The following is a 26,480-nucleotide window of genomic DNA, read 5'->3' as shown; positions in this document are numbered from 1 at the left end:
TGAAATTGTGGTATGATTAGCACAAAGTTTTAGTCTCTTGTTTAAGACATAGTGTCTGTGAGAACCTCACCCTGGATCACACACAACTCAAGCTAACGGCAACTGTGTGAACTGTTGGTTTGCAGGGTCAGGTCTGCTCTTACTAGAAAACCAAACTTGATGTTAAAGGACAAGCAGAAAAGCTCATGCTGCCACCACGGCATGATACATACTAATCATAGAATGGTCTGGGTTGGAAGGGACTTCCAAAGGTCATCTAGTCTAACCCCCTCTTGCAAGCAGGGGCATCTTCAACTAGATCAGGTTGCCCAGAGCCCTCTTGAGCCTCACTTTGAATATCTCCAGGCATGGGGCCTCAACCACCTCCCTGGGCAACCTGTTCCAGTGTTCCACTACCCTCATGGTAAAGAGCTTGCTCCTAACATCCAATCCAGTCTGAAGCCATTTCCCTTCATCCTATCACCACAGGCTGTTGTAAACAGTCTCTCTCCATCGTTCTTGTAGGCCCCCTTCAGGTACCGGAAGGCCTTGACTAGGTCCCCCCCAGGTCTGAGCAGGTTCTGTTCCTTTCCTCTTAACCAGAAGCATCACTCAGGAACCTGATCACGCTCCTTAAAACGGAGATACCAAAGCACGTTCAAGTATCTTGGCCAGAATGGACATGCAAACCTAAGGCATCTGTCTTTCAGCAGTAAGCTCAGCAGAGCAGGGCTGTACAGACACTGCTCAAACAGAAGGGAAAATCACCACAGCATTTTCCCCCCAGTCTGCTCCCAATTAACAACTGGCATGTCAAAGGATACCGTGGCCAGCCAAACAGGTCTGCAGACGCAGCAATGCTTCCGGATTAGACGTTTTCCAAAGATTATTCCTTTTTAAACAAGCAGCTAAATTGAATGAGCTTTCTCAGCTGGCCACCAAGCCAGCAGAAAAGGACGTTATGCCACTGGAACTGGCTGCAGAGATCAAAGCCAGCTACTTATTCTGTAACAAAGCTGAAGGGAAGGATTAGTCACTGCCAAAAGCCATGGGAGCTGGTATTGGCAGTGAACCCAGCTAAATTGCTCAGAAATGCCTACAAGCACACACCACCTAACCCTGGAGGAAGAGCAGAAAGCAAACTGCTGCAGGGCTTTTCCAGCCATGGCTCTATCACTGACAGACCTGCAAGCATGCAGAAAAGAAAGATGAGCTGGGAGTTCAGGCTGTAATTTCTTAGAATGAGAGCACAGGTTGTGAAAACACTGGTTTGGGCTGAAGGTTTAGGCCCAAACATAAGAAGCCCATTCACAGCTCAGCTGGGTTCATAGACAACCTCCACGCAAAGCCCTCAAGCTTCCAAAATAACTCAACCCAAAGCCAATCATTACTGGGAAAATGTACAGTGCTTAAAAAAAAAAACAAACAACCAAAACCACAACAAAACTGGATAGTCCCGATCCAATCTGCCCCCCTCAGCAATACAGCAGGTCAGTATAAAATCTCACTTATCAGCTAATACGGATAAATCTCACTCTTCTTTTGCCTCCAGCACACCCAGCCCAGCAAGCTTAGATGGTGTCACTGCTCTGCCTACTCATCCAAAGTGATGGATTTGAGAATGGTAACATCACCAGCCAGCCTGAGCTGCACATGAAGGGCTCAGGATAGAGAAAAAGAAAAAGAAATAAAGGCAACGTTGCTTAGAAATCCCTGTTTGAGGTTCAAACACCCCTGCAAAGAGATCTGTCTTCACAAAGCTGTCTGGCTTGAACAACCTTGTTGTCATGTTGCTTGGATCTCTGCAGCCTTTGGCAAGCAGAGATGGCTGCACTGGCAACACAGTACTAAAGCCGGACAGGCTGAAAGCAGGGGTTCCTCCCCCTGGCTGGCAAAACCTTGACCTAAAATGATGTGCTTCCTACTTACTCTACTAAATGCATCTTTGCCCAGTTTAAGACAGATCAACCTGAAGATGCTGGACTGGGATGAGAGATGGTGCTTACAAGGAGCTCGGAATTATTTTGCTCAAGATTATAATCAAATTTAGGGTTCTCCTGAGCTCAGTTTTCCCTTTCCCAGTCTCCTCCCACCTGTATGACCCACAGGCTGAGCAATGTAGGGAGGAGAAGAGATAAGGGGAGGCTGCTGGGTGCACTCTTTGCTTTCCTGGCTTGGACTGCAACTCCTGGGGGGATTTAAGGAAGTTTCTGGGAAGAAAATGGATAATTTAATTGCTACATTTTTTTAGTGCAAGCTGCTTCAGAGCTTAATCACCTTGCTGTATTGTGGCTTCCCACCAAACCAAAGGTGTATGCAGCACTGGCAGCCTTCTGAAATATATGTTAAATACATATTAAATACATTAAAGCAAACTTTCTTAAGGTAAGTCTGGCTGTTCAAGCTCAACTTATTCCTTTAGGTTTTTAAGATTAAAATTTGAGCAGAAATTAATCCTGTTTCTCTGCCCCAAATGACATCCTGTTCAGAGTCACACAGAAGATGGGTGGTCAATCAGCTCCAGAGGATCTGAAGAGATGCTAAAATCACGTACTAGATTTGTTAAGCATCTAGACTTGCATCTGTGCTGCAGGTTTGCTGAGGAATTGCAAGCGAGTGTCCTACAGTGACCAGAAAGCAGCAGTACATCAATGCTGAGCACACTGCAGAACACAGCAGTATCTGAATCTTCCTGCGTGCATCTTACTACGATTTGTGTGGGTGGGATGTGTGGCTGCCTGTTTTGTTTCACTTGTTTCCCTTCACTTTTATTCATGTGGATGAAAAAGCTGTCAAGGAACCACCAATCAAAGAGCATGGTTTCTGCTGTCATCCTCTGTACGCTATTTAGCAATCCTGAGCATGGATCACAGAACCCCATGGTACAGAATGGTAGCTGTTGGAAGAGACTTTGGGAGATCATCTAGTCCAGCCCACCTGGTAAAGCAGGGTCACCTTGAGCAGTTGCCCAGGATCACATCAATGCATGTTTGGAATTTCTCCAGAAAAGGAGACTTTACAACCTCCCTGTGCAGCCTGCTCCAGTGCTCCAGCACACTCACAAGAAAGAAAGTTCTCCTCATGTTCAGATGGAACATCCCAGGTTCCAGTTTGTGCCTGTTGTCACTTCTCCTGTCACTGGGCACCACTGAAAAGAACCTGGCCCCATCCTCTTGACCCCTGCCCTTTACATATTGATCAGCATTGAGATGATCCCCTCTCAGTCTTCTCCAGGCTAATCAATCCCGGTTGCTTCAGCTGTTCCTCACAAGACTTGTGCTCTAGACCCTTCACCAGATTCGTTGCCCCTTTTCTGACATGCTCCAGCACCTCAATGTCCTTCCCGGAGTGAGGGTCCCAACAGTGAACATAATATTCAAGGTACAGTCTCAGCAGTGCCCAGTTCAGGGGGATGATCCCTACCCTACTCCTATTGGCCACTCTATTGCTGATCCAAGCCAGGATGCTGTTGACCAGCTTGGCCACCTGGGCACACTGCTGGCTCATATTTAGCTGGCTGCTAACCAACACACCCAGGTCCTTTTCTGCCAACAGCATTCTAGCCACTCTTGCCCCCAAGCCTGGAAGGTTCATGAGGATGTTGTGACGCAAGTGGGCTTGGCCTAGTTGAACCTCCCGTCGGCCTCAGCCCATACAGATCCCTCTGTAGAGCCTCCTGACCCTTCAAGCAGGTGAAAGCACAATTTATTGTTATCTGCAAACTTACTGATACAGATCTGCAAAGTCATGCAGATCTCTGATACAGATATTATTGTGACTTTGCCAGATGCCACAGACATCTTGATGTATTTTAAAGGATGCATCAGTGTGCATAGATCCTGAAAGAAGGCACTTTGAGTTCAAGAAGTAGCTGCAATGTCTCTGTTGGTGCTGGTAGGGTCCCCCCCTCCAGGTTCTTCTGTCTGGGGAAGTTTTGCTACTGCAATGTTAGAGATAAAAACATCTGCAGAAAGCAAGTTTTTAAGCTTGCACAGACAAGACTCCTCATTACAACCTTTGTTTTCTGCTGTGACACTGTTTGACATGAAATGGGAACAATTTTTACAGCTCAGCTCCAGCACAAACGCACTTTAAATTAGATGTCTGTTCCAGGGGCAACCTTGAGTGGATACATACACAACTTTACATTAAATTATATTTGTATCAAGTCTTTTCATACTCAGTACAGGGCCAGAACATTTTACCAGAGACTCCTGTGCAGCTAAGTAATCTTACTGATTTTTCAGTCAATTAAGCCATCACAAGAAATCTGTATCTAAAGTAAAAGTTTTAAAAAATCAAATACAGTCTGTATCCCTGTTTATCTCACATTCCATGAAAGACTCAAAGATCCAAAAAACTTCAGGGTTTGCTCTTGAGTAACTCCCAGCCCAGCAGGGAAAAGAATCTACATAACCCATTTTGGAAGAACAAAATCACCACCAAGCAGCACAGTTTGCAAATGAATTCTCAAGGAACTGATCCTTAAACTAAGGTCAGCCCATGCAGACAGTCTAAAGGAGGAAGCCCAAGTTTCCTTTGGGTATTCTGCTAGCACAAAGCTACAGCATAGTCCTAAATCCCACCAAGGTGCTGCTGGTGGCACTTGGGACTACACAGTAGTTCCAAGGGTTCTTTCAATTATGCTATAGGACACACTACACCTGTTGCTTTGTCTCATTAAGCTACTGACTGACCTCAATAATCTTCTGGTTTCAGGTGCTTTGATCATAGATCACAACAACATACATGTGCTGCTGTTGTGCTGCTCCTCACAGTCAAGATGGTACCTGGACCCACTTCAGGTGCAAGAAGGGGGCACCCAAATCTGCTCTTGTCCACTTCTTGTTCCCTCAACTTTCCTCTGCACAGCTCTGTTTCTTGGGACTTGAATGCAGGGCAATTCCTTGCACCCCAAAGTTACTGCAAGTTATTTATTACATAGACATACAGCACCGCTTCCAGATCTGAGAGAACCAGATATTCTCCACCAAAAGATACTTTTTTTTTCCCTTCAAGGAAATCACATTCACAGCTCTGAAGTTTCTTTTGACATTGGCAGTTGTGAGGACTTCTTTCTTGCCAACCCCACGTACCCACCTGTTTCCTTCCCCTGGCTAGCACATTCCACATCTCAACTGCTGAGGCTCAGAGCCTCGTCTCTACTCCCCGTGTTCTTTTTGCCCTTCCCCACAGCAGGTCTCAGGATCTGCCACTGATGCAGCCCAGGTAAACTTTTTACACCATTATTGTACTAAGCCATCCATACAGATGAAGGACGAGATGATCTTTAAAGGTCCCTTCCAACCCAAACCATTCTGTCAATATTACGGATTCCCAAGGTGATTTAAACACCCAGTCTGGATGTAGACTTCAGTAGGATGGATGCCTGGAGGCTGCAATGGGTGAGAGAGCTCAAGGGACTTTGGCACTTTTAAAACATGAGGTTTAAAAAAATATGGGGAGAGAGCACTCATGCTATCAGACATACATTCTCCTTTGGAAAGGACCCTGGCAGAAGCTGTGCTCCAGCTGTTCCCTGGCACTTAGCCATAAGCACAGTGTTACCATCTGACATCCAAAATCAGACAGGAGGCCATTTCCTCCTTTTGAACCAAGAAGGTTTCTCTTGAACATAGAATTGCTCTGGTTGGAATAGACCTTTAAGATCATCGAGTCCAACCATTATCTAGAGCTATCAATTCTGGTGCTAAACCATGTCCCTTAGCACCACATCTATACATCTTCTAAACCCCTCCAGGGATGATGATTCAACCACCTCCCTGGGGAGCCTATTCCAGTGTTTGATAACCTTTTCAGTGAAGAAGTTCTTCTAATACCCAATCTAAAATTCCCCTGGTGCAACCTGAAGCCATTTCCTCTTGCCTGATGGCTAACAAGCAATAGGACAACCCCCACAGAACACCAACCCCAGTGAGTGGCTCAAAGGCAACATGCAGCAACTCGTGTGTGTCAAAGTCCCCCCAAAAGCTAACAGAATAGATAAGCAGATGAGAGCAGATTAAAAGAAAGCCATTAACTTCCACCAACAGAAACATATTTTTCTTTCACAAATAACAGCCATTAGCAACAGCAAGGAGAACAATCTCCACTCCTCAGCTCTGAAGGAGTACACAGTTTTCCAGCAGACATAATGTGAAGGTTTTTGTAGAATTCAGGCATTCAACAGGACTAATGTGAAAGATTATTTTACAATTATCCAAGCAATTTTCTCTGTTCATTGTCTTTGGACCATAAGGGTTTTAAAATGTGAGCTGAAGGATTTATTCATCACAATAATAATAAAACAAAATATTAAATCAATGAATCTCTTTGCATAAAGCATAAAGCACACATGGTTATTAAGCTCAGCAGCATCCTGTCACATAAACCACACAGTTTTCCTGCTTAAGTACCATCTCCCCCTTTTATTTTTCCCTTCCCTAATTGGCAAGGCATTATCCTTCCATTTGTCCTCCAAACACAACCAGATTCACACAACACAGTGTTGTTTCTTGTTACTGACTCTATGCCCACACCTGGAGATTTATATTTACTGTGGATTGTTAACAACGGCCAGCACAGAAAGTTCCACTAGGATGACAGAGAAGTTCTGAAGTAAATAAATACATTCATAAGTAATAGTTTAGGGAAAATTAACTCCTTACAAGCAACACTGCTAACATGCAAGCAAATAGCTGGGTTTTGAAGGTGTCACTTACTCACTTTGGCTGGAGGGGAAAAAGAAAAGAAAAAAATCAACCCAAACCTAAGCAAAAGCCAGTTACAACCTTTGGAGCATGAAAGCTGTCATAGTGATGCTGGCCTTGGTGCCTTTTTTTGCCCCCCTTTTCTTCTCTGTCATCCCTTGCAATGTAAAGTGATAAATGGCTCTTAAGGCCCTTGCAGGAGCTATGGCTTCAGTGGGTCTCTCTTTTGTCTTTATAAAAGATTTATCCCCTAAAGTGCAGAAACAGTCACTACTTAGGTATTTATAAGGTGCCAACTGTCCTCATGGTGTGACACTTAAAGAAGACTAGGTAGAGATCTGCAATAAGCAAGGATCTCTAGCTTTAAGCCTCCAGAGTCATATTAGGCTCCCTAGAAGCAATTACTGTTTCATGAATGCTGAACACCCGGCACCTCTGCAGATCCTGAGTTTACACGCTTCAGGCTCTCCTGCACAACAGCTCCTGTATTTCATAACCCAAAGTCCACAGCAACTCATCTCACCTAGGTTCACACATCCACAGAGCACTTCCATACACCTCCGAACACCAGCCTCCCTTCAAAGCTGGTGGAGAGAAGGTGGCAGTTCTAGAGCAGGAGCCAAGGCGTTCTCATGCAAACAACTGAAACGGGTGGGAAATGGTGCTGATAGAGCACCCAGATCAGGTATAAACATCTACAGGAGAGATGAACACTGTCCTAGATGGCTTAAACTGAGCTGACATCCTACAGAAGGCCTACATCTAACTTTAATGCATAAACCCCACCAGGAAGCAAGACCGTAATAGCTACATATTTCTTACCATGATTGGGACACCAATGTCTGGCCACAAGAGATCTTCAGAGGGAAGCTTGGGAGAGTTCCACACTACCACAACTTTATTTAAGTACGGCAGACCATTGAGCCTTTCTAGGGAGTTCATCAACACTTCCTCCCGCTCATAAGTCAACATCACTACTGTGAACTGCTCCCGGGGGACGTTGCCACCCAAAGCAGCCTGGAACTCCTTCCCAGAGCCACCTGCTCCTCCACCAATCGGTCGAAATCCAGTCCCAGACCCCAAAAATTTTGCCTCTGATGGCAAAACAGGGTCAAAGGGAGTGTAGGGGAAGAGGTGGAAAGGCCCTGGAGCAGAATTCCAATTCCTGTAGATGTCCATTGCAGTGAGGGTGAAATTGCGGAGATATTTGGGAGATGCATAGGGTGGTTCTGTTTCCACAGGCCCCAAGTCCAGGTCACCATTGTCTGCCATATTGGGATCTGTCCCAGCAGCTTTACCAGACCGGTGGGGAATCTCCACAGCAGTTTCTTCTCGGATAGGAGCAGCCGGGATTTGGATTCGAGTCCTTATGATAGCTAACACTGTGCTGAACACGTTGTCAGAGGTGGAGAAGTAGGTCTCCCACAGGAAGCGGCCCTGCCTCCTCATGGCAAGGAGATCGTTGTCAGAAATGCTTCTCAGAAGAAAGTGCACTTCTGTGATACGTGGCTTTGGTATGATTAAGGCTGCCTCATTCCACCGGATCACATCATTATAGGGGAGCTGAACTTGTTCTCCGAGAACCACTGGGATGGCTCCAACCTCCAGAGCCTCAAACAGTCTCATGGCACACCCAGCAGAGATCACCAAATGGGTGTCCCCTGGGGTGATTATCAGTGCAAAAGTAGATAGCTTCAGTAGCTCTAGTCTATCATCTCTTTCTCCACACAGAGCCCACTCAGTGGGCAGACTTGCCTTAGGCTGGTTCTTACATGTGAACTCCACCAAAACAAAGTCCAACTTGCTGTCCTGAACAGCCTTCAAGGTGGTAATGATGCGATCATCGTAGTCAGCTGGGGCGTTGCCTTCTATTTCCTCTTCGAAAGAGCGAACCTCCTGCAAGCTAGATCTGAGAGACTCGATCTTCTCCCCCTGGAAACTGAAGAGATATTTACGCTTGACTGGCACCTGGGGTGGGATTTCTAGGAAATTGGGTTCAGACATAGCGTGGACCAGAGGTGACACCACAATATCAAACCCTGGTCGGTACTGTGCATCATAAAAGGTGGACTGGGCAATCATGGCACGCCCTGTGCTGATGTTGTAAATGAAGTTCTGAGTTTCTGATTTCCTTGATAAATTGATGATGAGATGGTTATGTCCATCAGTCCTCCAGTACGGCAAAGAGTGCAACTGTTGCTCTAGTTCAGTAGGTTTTGGCATCACGGGCTCTTGCATTTCTCCCACTAGAATTATATACACACAAGCAATATTTGCATTTTCAGTAACATAAACATTAGTTCTGACAGTTGCCTCGAAGGCTTGTTTAATTAAAGGGTCTAAGGAACTACCAAAAGGGTAATCGTCACTGTTGTAGACATAGACTGGAAAGCCAGATGTCAGCGGGCAGCGAGAGTAGTCAAAGCAGTTGTGTAGCCTGCAGTTCCGGATGGATTTTGGCAGGGGGAAGGTCACATCGTCTTTGTCTGGCAGCAGACGGATGGGCAAAGAGAGCTTGGGCTGGTTCTGAGCCATCAGTTCTTTGTAGGAATGCTCAGTCTGGCTGATGACATTCTTCAGCTGCAGCAGGTCCTGCTTGGCATTTTCAATGCTCTTTTTGCAGGCCTCAATCTTCAAGTTGAGCTTAGCGATCTCGCTGTTGAGCTCCTGCCGCTTGGCCTCCAGCTGGAGCAGCTCCTCGCTGACTGACTCACGGATGCGGCACAGGTCTTGCACATGCTTTACCTCACACAGCTCACTGCCAGTCCGAGGGCCGAAGATGCGCTTGCCAGCGTCGTCGGCGTCGTCGATGGTGGTTAAGTAGTAGTGGGCAATGAGGGGAAAGAAGACGAGGATAATGAAGAGGGTGAAACTAAGCCAGGTGAGCCGGATCCGACTGGACCATCTCAACACCCACGGCTGGCCTCCGTTCCCCACTCCCCCATTCCGCAACATCGTATATCCAGTCATGAGTTCCAAAGTCGTTGCGTGCCCAATCACGTTGGATCAGTAGCCATAACCGTAGGAGCTTTTCGAGTAAGTCACTCAAAAAAAGAAGTTATTGTGCCTGCTTAACGAGAAGCCAATAGAAGGGGAATTTCATCTTCTTGCTGTGCCAAAGGCTTTTCTACAGTCGTCTTGCTGCAGGTGCAACTTTTGATCCCAGTAGACTCAATCACTGACCTCCTCACCCACCCACGGCCCACCCTTGGTCTGCAGGCAACCTTTGCTAGAAGTGTCACAGCGTTGTCATGGTGATTTGAAGTCTCAACCAGCAGAAGAAAAACACAATGGGATCAAGCCAAACTCTATCGCTGCTGCTCTCAACATCCTGCATTACCATCCAATGAATATGCAGAGGCATCAGCCATTGTGGAGAAGGAGCCAGGAGAGACTCGAGTGAGTGTCAGTCTCTCTCATCGCTGCTGCACAGCTGATGCTCTGCCATTCCTACAAGAGAGCAATCACATATTCAGATAATGTGAAACAACCAACCCCTGAGTGACCTAAGACACGGCTAGTTTTTAAAAGCAACTGTCCTTTCTGCACAGGAGTAGCCTTGCTACATGTCTGACACCTCCAGGGTTAATACCAGTAAACCTGGGAAAGCGATGGGACTCATTAGATGCGGGCACATGGCTGTCTGCAGGCACTCTGCTGCTTTTCATTAGGGTTGCATGCTTCAGTAGACAGACCAGAAAAATCACAGTGCCTGGGTCTGGTTTCCTATCTCTGCCTCTGCTGCTATCTTGCTGGGTAACTTTGCAGAAGCTGCTGAACATCTGCAGGCCCCCTCTGCCCACCTTTGCATGTTGGGATGCTGGTACACAGCACTGCTGTGATTTTGTACTGCATAACTGAGTGTAATCGCTGTTGTTCTGGGCTACTGACTAGAGCTGATGAGGAATTTTTAGATTGTTTTGCCTTCACTTCCTGCTGGAAAATTTTGATTCACTGCAACAGAAAGTTTAAAGAGAACTATGATTACCTTTGCTGGATGGATGCACACAAGAGAGAATTACTGGTCAAAACTGGAAAAGTCACAGAATCACAGAATTTATTGAGGCTTGAATAGACTTCTGAGATCATCAAGTCCAGCCCATGACCTAACGCTGCTGCAACTAGACCATGTCATTAAGCACCACATGCAATCTTTCCTTAAACACTTCCAGGGACAGTGACTTCGCCACCTCCCTGGGCAGTCCATTCTGGTGTCTAATTACCCCTTCCGTGCAGAAGCATTTCCTAACATTCAACCTAAACCTCCCCTGGCACAGCTTCAGGTCATGCCCTTCTCATCTTGTCACAAGTTGCCTGGGAGAAGAGCCCAACCCCCACCTTACTACAACTTCACTTCAGGTAACTGTAGAGTGTGGTAAGTTCCTCACCCTGAGTCTCCTCTTCTCCAGGCTAAACAACCCCACCTCTCAACCTTTCCTCGTACGACTTTCTCTCCAGTCCCTTCACCAGTCTTGTCACTCTCCTCCAGACCCACTCCAGCACCTCAATATCTTTCATGAAGTGAGAGGCCCAGAACTGCACACAGTACTCAGGGTGAGGCGTCATCAGTGCCGTGTACAGGGGCAGAATTACAACCCTAGTCCTGCTGGCCACACTACTCCTGATATGAGCCAATTTGCCATTGGCCTTCCGTGCCACCTGGGTACACTATTGTACAACACAGCAGAGACGCTTATGTTAGGATCTGCTGGGTGCTGCACCACCCAAGCAGTATCACTTGCTTTGATGTGCCTTTTTTCTTGTGAAACTCCACTACAGAATCATAAAAGAAACCTTTAAGATCATCAAGTCCAACTGTTAACCTAACACTACTAAGTCCACAACTAAACCATGTCTGTCGGCACCATATCTACATGTTTTTAAAATTCCTCCAGGGAAGCAGACTCTACCACACCCCTGGGCAGCCTGTTCCAGGGCTTGACAAACTGTCGGGGAAGAAACTGTTCCTAATGTCCAACCTAAACCTCCCACGGCATAACCTGAGTGTTTCCTTTTACCCTGTTGCCTGTTACCTGGGAGAAGAGACCAACTCCCACCTTATTCCAACCTCCTTTCAGGGGATTATAAGGAGCAAGAAGGTCTCCCCTGAGCCTCCTTTTCTCCGAACTAAACAACTCCATTTCCCTCAGCTAATCCTAACAGGACTTGTGCTCTAGACCATTCATCAGCTTCACTGCCCTTTTGTGGACCACAGTCCAGCACCTCAATGTCTTTGTTGGAGTAGACAGCCCCAAACTCAACAAAGGATTTGAAGTGTGGCCTCACCAGTGACCAGTAGAGGGAGACACTCACTGATCTGCTACTGCTGGCCACACTATTGCTGATATAGGGCAGGATGTTGTTGACCTTCTTGGCTACCTGTGCACACGCTGACTCATATTGATCTGCCTGTTGATCAGTCCCTCAAGGTCCTTTTACAGCTACTCCTCCTCAGATCTGGAGCACTGCATGGTGTTGTTGTGACCCAAGCGCAGGACCCAGCACTTGTCCTGCTTGTCCAGGTCCTTCCATAAAACCTCCCTACTTTCCAGCAGATCAGTACTTCTACCCATCTGCAAACTTTCTGAGGATGCCCTGAGTCACCTCATCCAAATCATTGATATGGATATCAAAGAGAAATGGCCCCAGTGCTGGCCCCTGGGGAACACCACTCGTGACCAGCTGGCAACTGGATTTAACTCCATTCAGTAGCACTCTCTTTGGGCCCAGCCATCCAGCCAGTTTTTAATCCAGCAAAGTGTAGTACCATCCAAGCCATGAGCAGCCAGTTTCTCCAGGAAGATGCTGTGGGACATGGTATCAAGGTAGTGAATGCCTGTATAGCACAGGCAAAAAAATCAAGGACGTGGCTAACTCATGTCTGCGTCTTTATGACCTCAGATTTAAATCTAGGCCACAGAAATATGCTGCCTTCCCCTTTTTTATAAGCAGCCTCTGAGGTACATGACTTTCTGGAATGTTCTTTCATATACTGGACTTCTCAGATCACTGATGAATGTACTTCTGGGCTTAGCTTCGAGTCTTGCAGAGCCCCAGGAGAAGCTTATTCATTTCCACTTCAATTTTTAATTAGAGGAAAGTCATCTACACCAGTGATGGTCATTTTTCACTAAATCTATTTAATACTCCTCTCATCTAATCATCAAGAACTAGCAGAAAGAAGGTAAGGAAGAAAAGCTCAGCTGAAACAGAGATCTGGAAACAGACCAAAGCAAAACAGAAGTTCACCTTCAAGGAGCAGAGAAAAGGTAGGAATAATTTTGAGTGTGGTTCACCAGTGTGGGGCAGAAAAAGTAAAAGGAAAATTTGATTTTAACCAGGAAAAACTATAATGAAAGGTGGGGGAGCAGGGGGGAAGTGGAGTAAAGCACAATTCCTAGGCTTATACACTGTGAGTAACTTAATGCCCCATGATTAAATGGGAATCTACCCCAAGCTAACCCACAACTGATGCACAACAATAGGCATACTCAAAATTAAGGCAGATTTCAGACTCCTAACGTTGTCTGGCAAACAGCACTGGTGTAAATCTCAGAAAGCCAAGGGGATGAAAGGGCTAAAAAGTCAGCAGAAGGCTACATCAGCTTGCTTGCATCTTGGCATCACAGTTGCTGTGGGCAGATGCAGGAGGCTTTGGCTCTGCTGGCAGGACATTTTAATACTGTTCTCTGTACACCAAAGTGCATTTGCACAGGCTGGGAGAGAGGCTGGTGATGAATGTAAATCCCCAGCGCTGCTGCACAGGACTGTCAGTCAGGCACAGTGAGCCCTGGCAATGGCAGCTCACTCACATCATGCCTCTGGGACTGCTGCTACACAACAGAAGGATTTTAGCACGCACCAGTGTACAAAGCAGGCATAAAACAGTAATAAAAAAGCTTTTAAAGTCTATTTTTCTACCTTTTTTTAAGCTCTCCCCAGAAAATGAAGCTCATTTTGTCCCTGTCTGTGTGCACACACCACTTGGTCATTCCCTACTGCTTGAACCTGGTCTCACAGGGGCTGCAAAGATCCTAGAATTGCTCCTAGTTTTCTGCTGGCCAAGAGATGAGAGCTGTTTTGTTAACTCTTCTTCCCAGGGAAAAGGCAAAGCACGTGCTCACTTGAACAACTGTGAATGTGAAAACCACTTTAACTTCAAGGCATACCTGGGAAAACAGACTCTATTTTTTGTTGTTGTTATTGTTTGGGGGTGCCATGGAGTAAGTGAAGTCAAACCTGCAAGGTCTTGAGACAATATAGGAACAAGAGCTCATAAATGTGACCAAGATTTTTAAAATGAGGAGGTGCATGAACAATTGCATCAGACTGGCCAGAGAAAACTGCAGCCCCATAGGCAGTAAAAGCAATCCTAGAGGTTAACAGCTAAGACTACATCTAAATCTTGTTCCTTTATGGTTTTGCCCATTTATAAGCCCTAAACAGTAATGAAATGGTAAATTGGACTCCTTAAAACGGCAGCTGGCGACCCTGAGAAGATAAATGCATTGCCCCACACATGATCCTCTGCAGCTGTTCTGCCACCTAATCCTTCCAGTCACTCCTCTGGTCCTTCCATTCACTTGGCACAGAACTTTTAGTCTCCTGACCTAAAAACATAGGCTGTGCATTAAAAAAATCTGCTCAGAAACCTGAAGCTGACAAAGTGACTCTGCCACTAGCTTGGAAAAGACCACATGGGGAAGACCAGAGCAGGCTGGGGAGGGATTTAAAATGCAACATGCGTGGCTTGGGAACAGTTAGAAGTATTGACTGTCAGTATGAAATATGTGCTGGTGATAAAGCAAGCACTTTAGACACACTCTCAGCCTTTTCTTCATTACTAAGACTTTACTCCTCATCAACCTGATAGAGTCTGACATTGTTATTAGGACTTAAAAAAAAATAAGCCAAGTAAAATCCATTCTGTGGTTTTACCACGAGAGACTTCAATGTTATATTTAAGAGCAATAAGCACCCCTGGGAAAAAAAGCTGATTTCCATAGCTCCCAAAAAAACATGTTTGGGAGAAGAAATGGGTTGGGCTCTCCAGCCAAACCATTCCTCTTGTTCTTGAGTACTAATTATTCCTTTAAACTGACCAAGTCCCACACTGAGAAAAATTCCTTGACACTGTAGCACAACGTTGCTGCCTGACAGACCTAATTACACGCACCCCCTCCACATCCCCCAAAAAACAGAGGCAGGAAGAGCTCTTGGGAAAACAGAAGCTCAGTATCTATCAGAGCCTCTTCCCAAATGCCAACCTGACTGGCTTCGTGGGCTCGACAGGTGTGCACACTGCAGTTCTTTCTCCCACAGCACAGGGCTGTAAGATGAAATCGCTGTTCGACCACACTGTCATATCTTAGTGCAAATCTTGGGCTGCATTCCCAGCTTTCCTCAACTCCACAGTGGGCACTCCTTGTGTCGGTGAAGTTATGGGAATACCCAAGGATCTCCCTCATTTTGTATTTTGAGTAGAAAGAGTCAGGTCAGTCTGATCTATGGATGCTTGTGGAGTCTTTACTCTGCAAATGTTTGCCCCTGAGACCCTTCTGCAAACACCTGAGCACACCTATTTCTCTCTGCTTATACCCCCTTTTGTCCACCCCCCTATAAAATTAGAATATTGTTCTTATCTCAGCATATTTGTGAACAGAACCTGGAAATTTTAAACTTCTGGTCCTCCAGAGCTCAGCACAGCAATAAATAACCATTAGGTAGAATATAGTAACACAGACTGCAGTGAACCTTGCAGGAGGAAAATCCACAGGGACACTGCATCTGCTAAATTAGAGCTCCCAGACTGTGCTTGTATGCACCCACACTTGTCCTAACATTCTTTCCTCAACAAATGATGGGTCTGCAGTGTTATTGCTGCTGTGTTACCTCCAGAAGCTTTCTGCTGTGCTGGCCCTCTCCATGCAAAGCACTGCACCCACCTCTGTCATGCAGGCTCCTTCCAGATGAATAGTGAAGGATGTCAGGGAGTGCTTGTTAGTAGCTCCTGTGCTTTATCTGTCCAGTCTTCAACAGGCAGTTTCTACTGCCAAGAAGTCTCTCTTCCACCAGCACTAAAAATGAAATAAAGAAAATAAATTTTAAAAAGGAAAAAAAAAAATCACTTCTTTTTCAAGAGGAGAAGCAAAAAAAATCTGCAAACCACAGAAAATATAGTATTTTCCTCTTTTCGGAATGGGGGTTTCTGGGGGAATGGAAAAGAAACCACAAAACAGTCTGTCAGCAATGATAACTTTCTGCCCCTGTGGGATAACTGCCTATCTTATGGTGGGATTTAGAGAGCTTAGGGACCAAGATCATTCACAATTAGCAGGTGTTTGTGTTAAATGAAGATCCATGAAGCTGGCCTGCTAAATGGCTGAAGAAGGGACTCTTGTGGAGGTAATATGGCCCTGCTTTGCCTAAAACGATGCATCAAGGCTTAAATAATACAAACGCCCAACTTCAGAACAAGTTTTGAAGGCCAAAGTGTCCCAGCAAAGACCTTTACCTAATTAACTGCAATTTTAAAATTAAAGTTAACACCCAGCCAAACTGTGTAGAAGCTAAACACATATAGTGAGTTACTCAACTCTCCACCCAAATCATGCTAAACATCACCTACAAGGCAGAGACAGCTAGGCCTAGAACATAAAACCCATGAGAGTAACATCTCTCAGGGGCAGCAGGGCAACAGATGCATGCAGGGGGCACAGGTACCATCACCACCAAGTGTACAGAAGGGCCAGCAGCAGAGGTGCAGTGTGGCAAGCACCAGTAGTTGGGAGGGAGACAGACGAATTCAGTGTGCTGTGCTCCTATTCCTCCACCCAAATCAGGGACACCTTTCTTGGTAAGAATTGCACCTTCAATATATAGCTTAACTTTTGCTGCATTTCTGTTATATATTGAAGCTATTGCAAAGGTTCACATCTCTAAACGTGTTGGATGTTGCCCAGGATTTAGTAATCCTGAGCCCCATCACTTGCAGTCAGTGCACTTATCACTATTAATCCCAAATCTGTTTTATCTGTGGCTTTAATAAATTCAACCATTTGATTGTTGCAACTTTCTGAACATGTGCCAGAGCCAAGTCCTTATCAGGACACCAAAAAAGAGAGGGAAATGTTAATTTTGTCAAGTAGTTCCTGTAAGAGTGCTGGGACTCTGAGATAGGAGACCATCAGGATCTTACCCGTAACATGACAACTTCCTAATGCCCTCAAAGGAAAGGATTACACCCAAATCTCCAATCGCTTCGGGAACAGGAGCAGTTGAACAAGGAGAGTAAGTCTACTAGGTGTGTGCTTTAAGGTTAAGTTTCAGAGCAGATCTTTAAACAAGATCTGTAGCTTTGTGTGCTACAGCCTTAGTGATCATCAGTAGGGATGTGTAGCATCCCAGAGTTCACAGGTACAGACAAATTCTCTTAAGCTAAGATCAGTGCTGCCACACACACAACTGGTTAAAGGTCTTGTAATCTATAACTTCAGGGGATAAATTCCACCCCTGGTTTTAGGAAGCCTTTGCCTAAACCAAGGAACATTCCGCACATCCGTAGCGCCACATGAAGCCAAAGTTGGCCTCTGTGATAGGAGGACAAAAAATTCTCAAAACTTATCTGGACAATGACCAGGTTCAGAGATCTCTTCCAACCTAAATGATGCTATGATTCTGTGTCTGAACTCTCAGGTGGCACTAATTCAGATACGCATGCAGAAAAACTTGAAGTCAAGGTGTCCTGGGCCTGACCCAAGCAATAATGGCCTTTCTCAAGCACCTCCATCTGCCTCATTCTCCCTCTTTACAAAGCAAAGGCAACTCAAATATTCAGGCAGACAAAGGGAAGAAGTGACAGTCTGTGTTACAGACTTTTGTTCCCCACATGCTCCAGGAGGTGTTCAGTATTGTGGCAAGCAGAAACTACAGAAATCTCTCTGTCATGTGCTTCCAGGTGCCTGCCTGTTTGCCCTGGCTAAAACACAGCTGCTGAAGGTTTCTCATGTTCCTCAGCTGAGGTTTACTGAGTGATTCATAAACATTCATTTATTCTGATGAAATCCTTAAGACAGTAAAACCACACCCAGTTTTCAGAGCATAGGTAATGTAGGTATGGAGAAACAACTTGCCCAAGGTCACTTTAAAAGCTACACCAGCTGGGAACTCACTCCACATCTAATTGTTCTGTCCACATCATCCATCTTCCCAGGCCACCTTCTTCCAGTGGTTTCCTTCTCCGGTGCCTTCTTGCTTTTTACATAACGCACTGCAAAATCTACTTTACATATAGAGCTTTCAGTGCTTAAATTTATTATTTAGTGTTGCTTTCTGGTAATATACCAGCCACATCCTTTTATTTATTCTTCCAGGCTGCATAGAAGTGGTTCACACAAAGAAATACCCAGCTTACAAGCAAATCCTTTCATGTTCTGTGTTACCAAATGGCAGAGCACCTTGGATGCAAAGTTCACCCCACTCCAAATCTCAAAGCAAGGGACTACAGGGCAAAGCTTTACAAGGAGGCTGGTGAATCCATACAGACACAGTGTCTGAGGATGTCCTGCTCACCATGTTCCCATTATGAAGTGCTAAAGGTTTTTTGGGACATAGAAAACAAATCAAGGCAGAAAATACTTTGCTCCATCATCTCCAGTGGTAGAAGCTCCTAGAGGAGTAGATGTGTGGCTGATATTTTTGTCCCCCCTTAAAAGGGATAAATTAGGTGTGGAAGGAGGGGAAGGCTCTTTTCACTTTAACTTCACAAAAATTAATGAACAAGAACTGTTTTGAGCTAAACCACAGTGAAGAGCCAGGTGTTTTGAATCATGTGAAAGAACCATGCACAGGTCAATTCCAGGTGAGGGTTGGCTTTCCAAATGCTGACTTTGTGAGATAGCTTGTCACAAAATCATGGAATGGTGGGGCTTGGAAGGGACCTATGGGGATCATCAAGTTCAAACCCCCTGCTAAAGCAGGGCCACTCAGAGCAGGCTGCCCATGATCATGTCCAGGTGGGGTTTGAAAGTTTCCAGAGAAGAAGACTCCACAACTTCTCTGGCCAGCCACATCCAGGGCTCCAGCATCTTCACAGTAAAGTTTTCCCTTATATTTAAGTGGAACTTCCTGGGTTCCAGTTTGTGCCCATTGCCCATTGTCTAGCCACTGGGCACCACTGAAAAAAGAGACTAGTTCCATCCTCTTTGACACCTGCCTTTTACATATTGATCAGCATTGAGAAGATCCCCTCTCAGTCTGCTCTTCTCCAGGTTAAACAGCCTCAGGTCTCTCACCCTCTCCTTGCCAGAGAGATACTCCAGTCCCCTCAGCATCTTTGTGGCCTCTGCTGAACTTTTTCCAGTAGTTCCTTGTCTCTCTTGAACTGGGGAGCTCAGAACTAGATGCAGTAATCCAGATGGCCTGACTAGGGCAGAGGAGAGGGGGAAGAGAACCTCCTTTGACCTGCTGGCCATACTCTTAATGCACCACAGGAAACCATTGGCCGTGGTCACAAGGGCACATTGCTGGCTCACAGTGAACTTACTGTCCACCAGCACTCTTAGGTCCTTCTCTGCAGAGCTGGGAAGTTCTTGGTATTCTTTGTAATTTTCAGCCCTAGACAGCTCAGGCACATTATGCTCTCCAAGGCAAAAATATAAACCTCTCACCTCCCTAAAATGCCATCATCATCACTTCCTCAGGAGCAAATAACCATGTGGCAGAACTCAGTCTACTGCACTTAGACAGATGCTTCAGGCCATGATTATTTAAATTTTATTTACATTTTAAATTTTCTTTGTCCTGGCTAAGGTATAAGAAAGAGGAAATATTGCCTGAACGGGAAAACACACAGTGCTTAACATCACCTGGATCACTGTGGAAAGCAACACATCTCTGTGGGGTTTCTGGAAAGTTCACCCATTTCCTACACACAGCGACCAAGATATCTCTGGAGACTGAGCATCTCCATCACGGGGCCTCTATCAAGCATGAAATCATACAGGAGGTTTCTCCTGGACTTCAGCAGGCAAGGAGGTAGGTCAGCAGCCAGTCCTTGTGATTCAGGCATGCCAGGAAGCTTACATCCATGGAAAGCCTATAGAAACTGGGAAACCCTGGCTGCTACATCCAAGCAGGGTGCAGTGACATTAGATTTGTCAGGGCCACACAGCCAAAGACTAACCAGCCTAACCAACTCCAAATGCTTCTTCTCTCCTAAGAGCTCTTTCGTCCGCTCCCCATCTTCCCATCTCTACCTGCGCTGCTGTGCATCCAGCACCAGTTTTTCCCCTCCTCCCAGAAAATCCTCCAATGTGTAGGGTGGGCAGGTTAATTATCAAGCTGATGGTCTTCTGCTCTTTTTGGAAAACACTCCATCACCAGATTGAAGCTCCTCCCTTTCAGACAGCCTGATTGATCACACCAAACTAAATTACCTGACATGCCACAATCACTCACAGCTATATAGCAGGTGGATTCTCAGCCACCACGGTTCACCACAAAGCAGGTTGGAATCTCAGATGCACAAACACAACTATTGTCAGAAGCCCATTAATTTGGACTAGCTTCAAAGAGGGTCCTATGGGTAAAACCCCCTCTCCCATTACCAGACACTGCAGTTAGAGCACCAATTAGGAGTGAGACATTAAATGCCTTTGTGTTGCACTCCCATGCATGCAACACAGCAGGAACCCAGTGGCTCAACTATTCTGATCTTCACCATCTGCAGAAATTTTAGGAGAAAGATGTCATCATGCCACACATTATGCCACCACCTCTACTGGGCTTGTGTAAAAGCTGTCTGACAATGAATTGATACAGCATCCTAGCCCCAGTATCACTGTTATCCTAGCTCAAATATCACTGTTTCCTAGGAAGACTGAGATACCTGGGGCAGTTTAGTTCTGAGAAGGCTAAGGAGATCTTACTAACAGCTATACCTGAGGAGTACCCACTCACCAAGCCTTTAATAACGAAGCATTGCATTTTAGCCATCAGGCAACCAAAGGAGGCCTCTGCTCTGGAGCAGCAACTCTCCAGCTCCAAGCTTGTGACCATGTTGAGGCCTCCAATGGGGCTGCTCCCTCCCATAGGTTCACTGCTGCAGCTTGTATGAGAGACAGCCCAAACTAACCAGCTCCTTTTTAGAATTTCCTAAAATCTGAAACTTAACAGCAAGTAACCACCAAAATTAATAGCAAAACTTTAGTTTCATTAAATTCTTGTCGAATACATAATTTACCTATTTTAAAATTCTATCTGGATTCTTCCAGTTCCCACATCACACCTGGAGCTCAGGAAGCATCAGCAACCTTCCATACTCTCATGGAGCTGCAAAGTATTTTCCTCACTGAACCAGAGAGCTACTTTGTAGGGACTGATTGGCTGGAAAGCAGCTCTGCTGAGCAGGTTCTGGAGTCCTGGTGGACAAGAAGTTCACCATGAGCCATCAACGTGCCCTTGTGGCCAAGTCCAGTCATTTCGAGGGCTGCATTGAGAAGAGGTTCTCCTTACACTCTCCTATGGCCTCCCCATCTGGAGTCCTGGGTCTAGTTCTGAGCTCCCCAGTTCAAGAGAGACAAGAAACTACTGGAGAGAGTCCAGCAGATGGCTATGAAGATGCTGAGGAGACTGGAGTGTCACTCTGAGGAAAGGCTGAAAAGACCTGGGGCTGTTCAGCCTGGAGAAAAGCAGACTGATCAATGCTGATCATACATGAAGAAAAAATTCTTTCTTGTGAGGGTACTGAAGCATTAGAACAGGCTGTCCAGGGAGATTGTGCAGTCTCTTTATCTGGAGAAATTCCAAACCCACCTGGACACGATCCTGGTCAACCTGCTGTGGGTGTGCCTGCTTTATCAGGAGGGTTGGACTAGACGATTCCCATAGGTCCCTTCCAACCCCTAGCATTCTGTGATTGCAATCTGTTCCTTCACAGCTCTGTGATGGCCACTTTCATGAAATGCTTTAGACTCCTTCAAAGCAAAATGTGACTCTGATAACTCTCAGAGTTGAAAATGTGGGGACATTAGGAAAAACATGGCAGGACTGTTTAAGGGCTGCACACTTAAGTAGCAAACACAGCACTTCTTTTGACCTCAAAAATTACTTCTTAGGCTAAAAGAAAGGAGGTCTCAAAAATAACAAAAAGCAGGATAAAATGCTTCAATCAATGGCACTGCTGCATGGAGCCTGTTCCTTAGCATCCTGGAGCAGATGTGCTGCACTCAAAATGTCTTTGTCTATTAAAACTGTGTCAGCTTCAGAGACTCCAAAATTCCCTGTGGCATAAACAGAATTTCTAATGAACAGCTGCAGGATACAGGAGTAGCCGCACAAAATGCAGCTGTTGAAGATTATTTTCTTTGCCCCTCTCACCACCTTTCCTCTGCTGCCCAAATCTCACTTTTCCCCATTTGAGTCTCTCCTGTCCTTCTCCCACAACTCCACTGGATCTTCTGCAGACTCCAGAGATGAGTGCTGTCAACCCGACAGATGAGTCCATGTCCTTCTTCGTGCTTCCCTGGGATCTGCCTCCATCCTCCTGCCTTGCTGAAAAGTCTGCTATCAACCAGCAGTTTGAGGAGAGACAACCAGTACTGGTCTCTTCTGCTAACATGTATAATTTCTGAAGCCTGGGAGCATCACTCACCTCCTTTGACCACATCCTGCTGTGCCTGCACATCTCCCAGTCTCACAGAGCCACACTCCCATGCAAGCCCTTGAGCCCTCTCACATCTCTCCAGCCTCTGCCAGAGCTTTGCTGCTCTGCCTGCTTGCACCAGGAAAAGTGCAGAAGAGAGAAATAAAGGAGAAAAACATTACTTCTCCAAGCCCTGTAATTCCACAGAACATGAGCCATCCTCAGGGAAAGATTCAGCTTTGGTAAATTGGAACTCATTAACAGAGCTTTTAACTTCAATGCTGCCTTCCAGGCCAAGGCACCAAACCGTGACTCCTTCTGTGGGTTGACTTGGGTCTCTTTTGTTTTTTACATCTTCTGCCTTTGATACCAGAACCCTGTGAAGCATAGAGCCTGGTCTGAAAGCACTTCCCAACTGCTCTGCCAAACCTGATGGTGTCCTATTAGTTAGCTGTAGGATCATTCGTTTAGTCAGGTGCTTGTAATGGAGCCTGTGATGAGGGAAAAATATAATCTGTTGTCTCGGTGTAGCCCAAACAAGTACTTTGGGGAACATCAGCACAAATGAAGCCTGAATTCTTGCTGTTTGATGCCTTCAATCATAGAATCACAACACCATTTCAGTTGGAAGAGACCTTTAGGATCACTGAGTCCAACCGTTATCCAATTCTACCAAGTCTGGTGCTAAGCCATGTCCCTTAGCACCACATCAATGAACCTTTTAAACACATCTATGCATCATTCCAATCTTCCATGGGGTTCTCCAGTAGCCCATAAAGAGCCTCAATTCCCTGTTTTCAGGACATTTATAGGGAGGTAATGCTTCCGTGAGCTCCATCTCTTGAATATGAGTGAGAACAGCTGATGAGTTCAACTGTAATTGGAAGACTAACAGATGTCAAAGTCCCATTTTATTAGAACACTCTGACAACATTAAAGAGTGTCTAATGCTGGTGCATTTTCAAAGAAATCCTTATTAATTTGGATGAGATACACAAGCCAGCTAAATACCTTGTGGCTTTGAGACAATTTATCAGAGATATTCATATAATGTCCAAAATGCTTTAGCTACTCACCCGCCACCATGAGTGGCGAGAGCAGTGCTAGCACCAAGCAGCTTCAACCAGCCAAGTTTTTGCAAAATCAGTGGCTTACCAGCTTTCCTGGACTGGCAGCAGGATGTGCAGGATATGGATATTGTGGACACACTATGCACTTGGGAGACTGCCCAAGCAATCTTCACTATGCACAGTCTCACCTGCCTGCTCACAACAGAAGGTGAAGAGAATCCAAATGTTTGCAGACGGAGTACATTGAGGAAGGCTGGAGCTGCTTTGGCAAGGAAACACCAGGATTAAAAGTACTCCGGGCAGGAATCTCCAATGCACATCATCTATTTTTGCAGGGTAAGCGGGGCCAAATGTCTTTGGAGAGGCTCAAAACCAGGCAGTGGGACACAACGCCAGCACAACTCTCATGCAGATAATCACTTCTGACACAAGCTGCTGTCTCCCAGCCATCATCCCAAAGACCAGACTATTTCCAACCCAAACCAGCTTTGGGCACCATTTGCAGAATAGATGACGAGAGGTCCTGGAGAGGTCCTGATGGACAAGGAAGCCACAAACATCTCTTCTGGCCATTTGCCTCAGATATTGTGGACAGAAGAGTAAGGCAGAGCCAGGTTACTATCTGGACCTGATGATCTTAAAGGTCTCTTCCAACTAAAACAATTCTGAGATTCTATGATTCTAAGGCCTAGCAGCTCTCATGATGTGCCATCTCTTATCTCAATGCCCTGAGCCGCAAATGGCTCAGATCACACAAAAATAGTGGAAGGGCCAGCACAGCTACTTCCATTTATGGTTAATAGCCTATTGGCTGGCTAGTGTGTGATTTAACTACTGCAATCCACTGGACAAAAGCTGCTCATGTCCAGAGTAAATACCTGATGTCCAGCCAAGAAAAGGGGAAAGGTTCCCAGAGCCTGGGAAAGCTGCCGGTGAACAGCTTTGAAGAGCTCAGTGATGCAGCCAACAGCTCCACTGTGAACGTGCCATGCAGACAGACACGAAGGCATTGGCTTGGAACTGAGTCATTAAGATAGCCACAAAATTCACAACTCAATTTGACCACTGTATAGAATCCAATAAAAATTATAAAAACACATGAGGATGGCTATATTAGATCAAACCAATGATCCATCCCCTTCAATCCCTCACTCCTGAGTGCTCATTTCCAGATGCTTTGGTGCAAAATACTCATAAATTGTAGTCACAGAATGCACAGAATGGATTATTCTGAACAATTTTTCCTTACTCACTAGAAAACAGGAGTTGCATGAGCCTCTTGAAGACCAGAAGCTGCCCACCAAAATGCCTTTTTGAAGTAATCAATATATATTCTCCTCTGTACAAAGTCTGAACTGCTAAAAAAAACCCCAACAACAAACCAAACAAAAAACAATGTGCAGACAAGTAAAAAATAAAACCCCCCCAAAAAAAAAAACCCAAAGAAAGAAAGGGAAAACCACATCATTGCTTCTCACAGCAGAGTTCCACAGATGAGCTCTGAAAGTGATTTCACAGAATCCCAGTATGGTGGGGAAGGGACGGGACCTCTGCAGATCATCTCATCCAATCTCCCTGCTAAAGCAGGGTCACCCACAGCAGGTTGCCCAGGATCATGTCTAGGTAAGTTTGGAGGGAGATTCCACAACCTTTCTGGGCAGCCTCCTAGAGGGCTCTGGCAACCTGACAGGAAAGAAGTTTTTCCTCATGTTCAGATGGATCCTTCTGGGTTTCTGTTGCCAGTCACCACTGAAAAGAGTCTGGCCTCATCCTCTTGACCCCCACCTCAGATCCCCTCTCAGTCTGCTCTTCTCTAGACCCCAGGTCTCACAGCCTTTCCTTGTCAGAGTTTCCTCAGCATCTTCATAGCATCCCCTGGATTCTCTCCAGTAGCTCCTTGCCTCTCTTGAACTGGCGAGGCCAGAACTGGACCCAGCACTCCAGATAGGGCCTCACAAGCTTCTTTTAACCATCTTCAAATACTAACCCTCCTACTTCAGTCTGTGCTGTCATCTACAGTGCTCCACACCTCTACAGTGATGGGTACAACAAGACTCTCACTCAACTCACTATGAAGCCAGAGGAACAGAAGAACACCGTGGCAACAAGATGTGCCACCTTACCTCCTTTAAGCTCTCTGAGGTCCCACCATGTGCTTCTCATTGAGCTATGCAGTGTTAACTTTTTCAATCTTTGTGACCATCAATGTTGGCAGAGAAGTAGGAATACAAGGACCTTACTGCCCAAGGGCAATTTCAGTGCACACCTGCACTTCCACCTGATGAACATCCTGGTTCTCCAGTACAGTCCTTCAGTAGAGCACCCACCCTCTTTTTTATCCATCGTCCTTCTCTAGCACTGATGTTCTGTTTCCATTTCAGTCATTGCCCAAATCTGTGCCATTTCTTTTGGTTTTGTTTTGTGGGTTTTTTTTTAATTGCTCTCAATATGTCACTCTATATTACTCAACAGCAGATGGATTTAAACGTGTCAATGCTGTTGCTTAGCAGATCTGACTGCACATTTAAGCCTGCTTTGGAATCACGTGTTCCCCTTCCCAGTGCTCCCCAGCATGTCCCCTGACATCTGGAACATCAACAAGTTTGCGGAAAATAAAAGTAAGTCTGACTCTAAAAGCAGTTCATTGGCCTGTCTAGGAAAGCTTCACTAGAGATCCTTAAAAAACCACCCAAACCCACCACCAAAAACCACACTAGAAGAAGAGGAATTGGGCCAAAAAGCCCACTCAATTTTCCTTAGTCAAGAATCAGTATCAGGTGCTATTTGTCTTCCATTTTCTACCTGTACCCATGAGCTTCAATAGGAGCCCATCAAGTAAATGACCATCAAGAGCTTTTCAGAGTCCTAATATGGAGCTAATATCAGCTTTCCTCCAGCAGCAAGCTAATTTTAGGTAATGGCCTTCAATTGCTCTATAAAAGGCCTGAAACATTCAGGTGAGAGCATGTTCTGACCTTTGAAATGAGACTTGGGACTTTGCTGAGAGAGAGAAGATAATGGGCAACTAAATCACGTACACAATGTTTTCTGCTTGGGCTTTTCAAGCTCTCTAACCAG

At 45.6% G+C, this 26,480-nt stretch overlaps 1 protein-coding gene across 1 annotated transcript in view; it reads right to left on the bottom strand.

Annotated features, from left to right (window-relative positions):
* The window catches only part of EXTL3 (exostosin like glycosyltransferase 3), a 33,145-nt gene extending 23,486 nt beyond the window's left edge, over positions 1 to 9,659 (bottom strand). Inside the window, exon 1 of the mRNA XM_054383554.1 lies at positions 7,512 to 9,659. Within this exon, the coding sequence (XP_054239529.1) occupies positions 7,512 to 9,659 (2,148 nt within the window). The remainder of the gene's footprint in view (positions 1 to 7,511) is intronic.
* Between the last annotated feature and the right edge of the window lie 16,821 nt (positions 9,660 to 26,480).

Source organism: Indicator indicator, chromosome 9 (genome assembly GCF_027791375.1).
Source record: "Indicator indicator isolate 239-I01 chromosome 9, UM_Iind_1.1, whole genome shotgun sequence".
Classification (NCBI taxonomy): Eukaryota; Metazoa; Chordata; class Aves; order Piciformes; family Indicatoridae; genus Indicator; species Indicator indicator.
The sequence above is the reverse complement of the archived record's forward strand: the minus strand, read 5'-3'. Positions and strand labels throughout refer to the sequence as shown.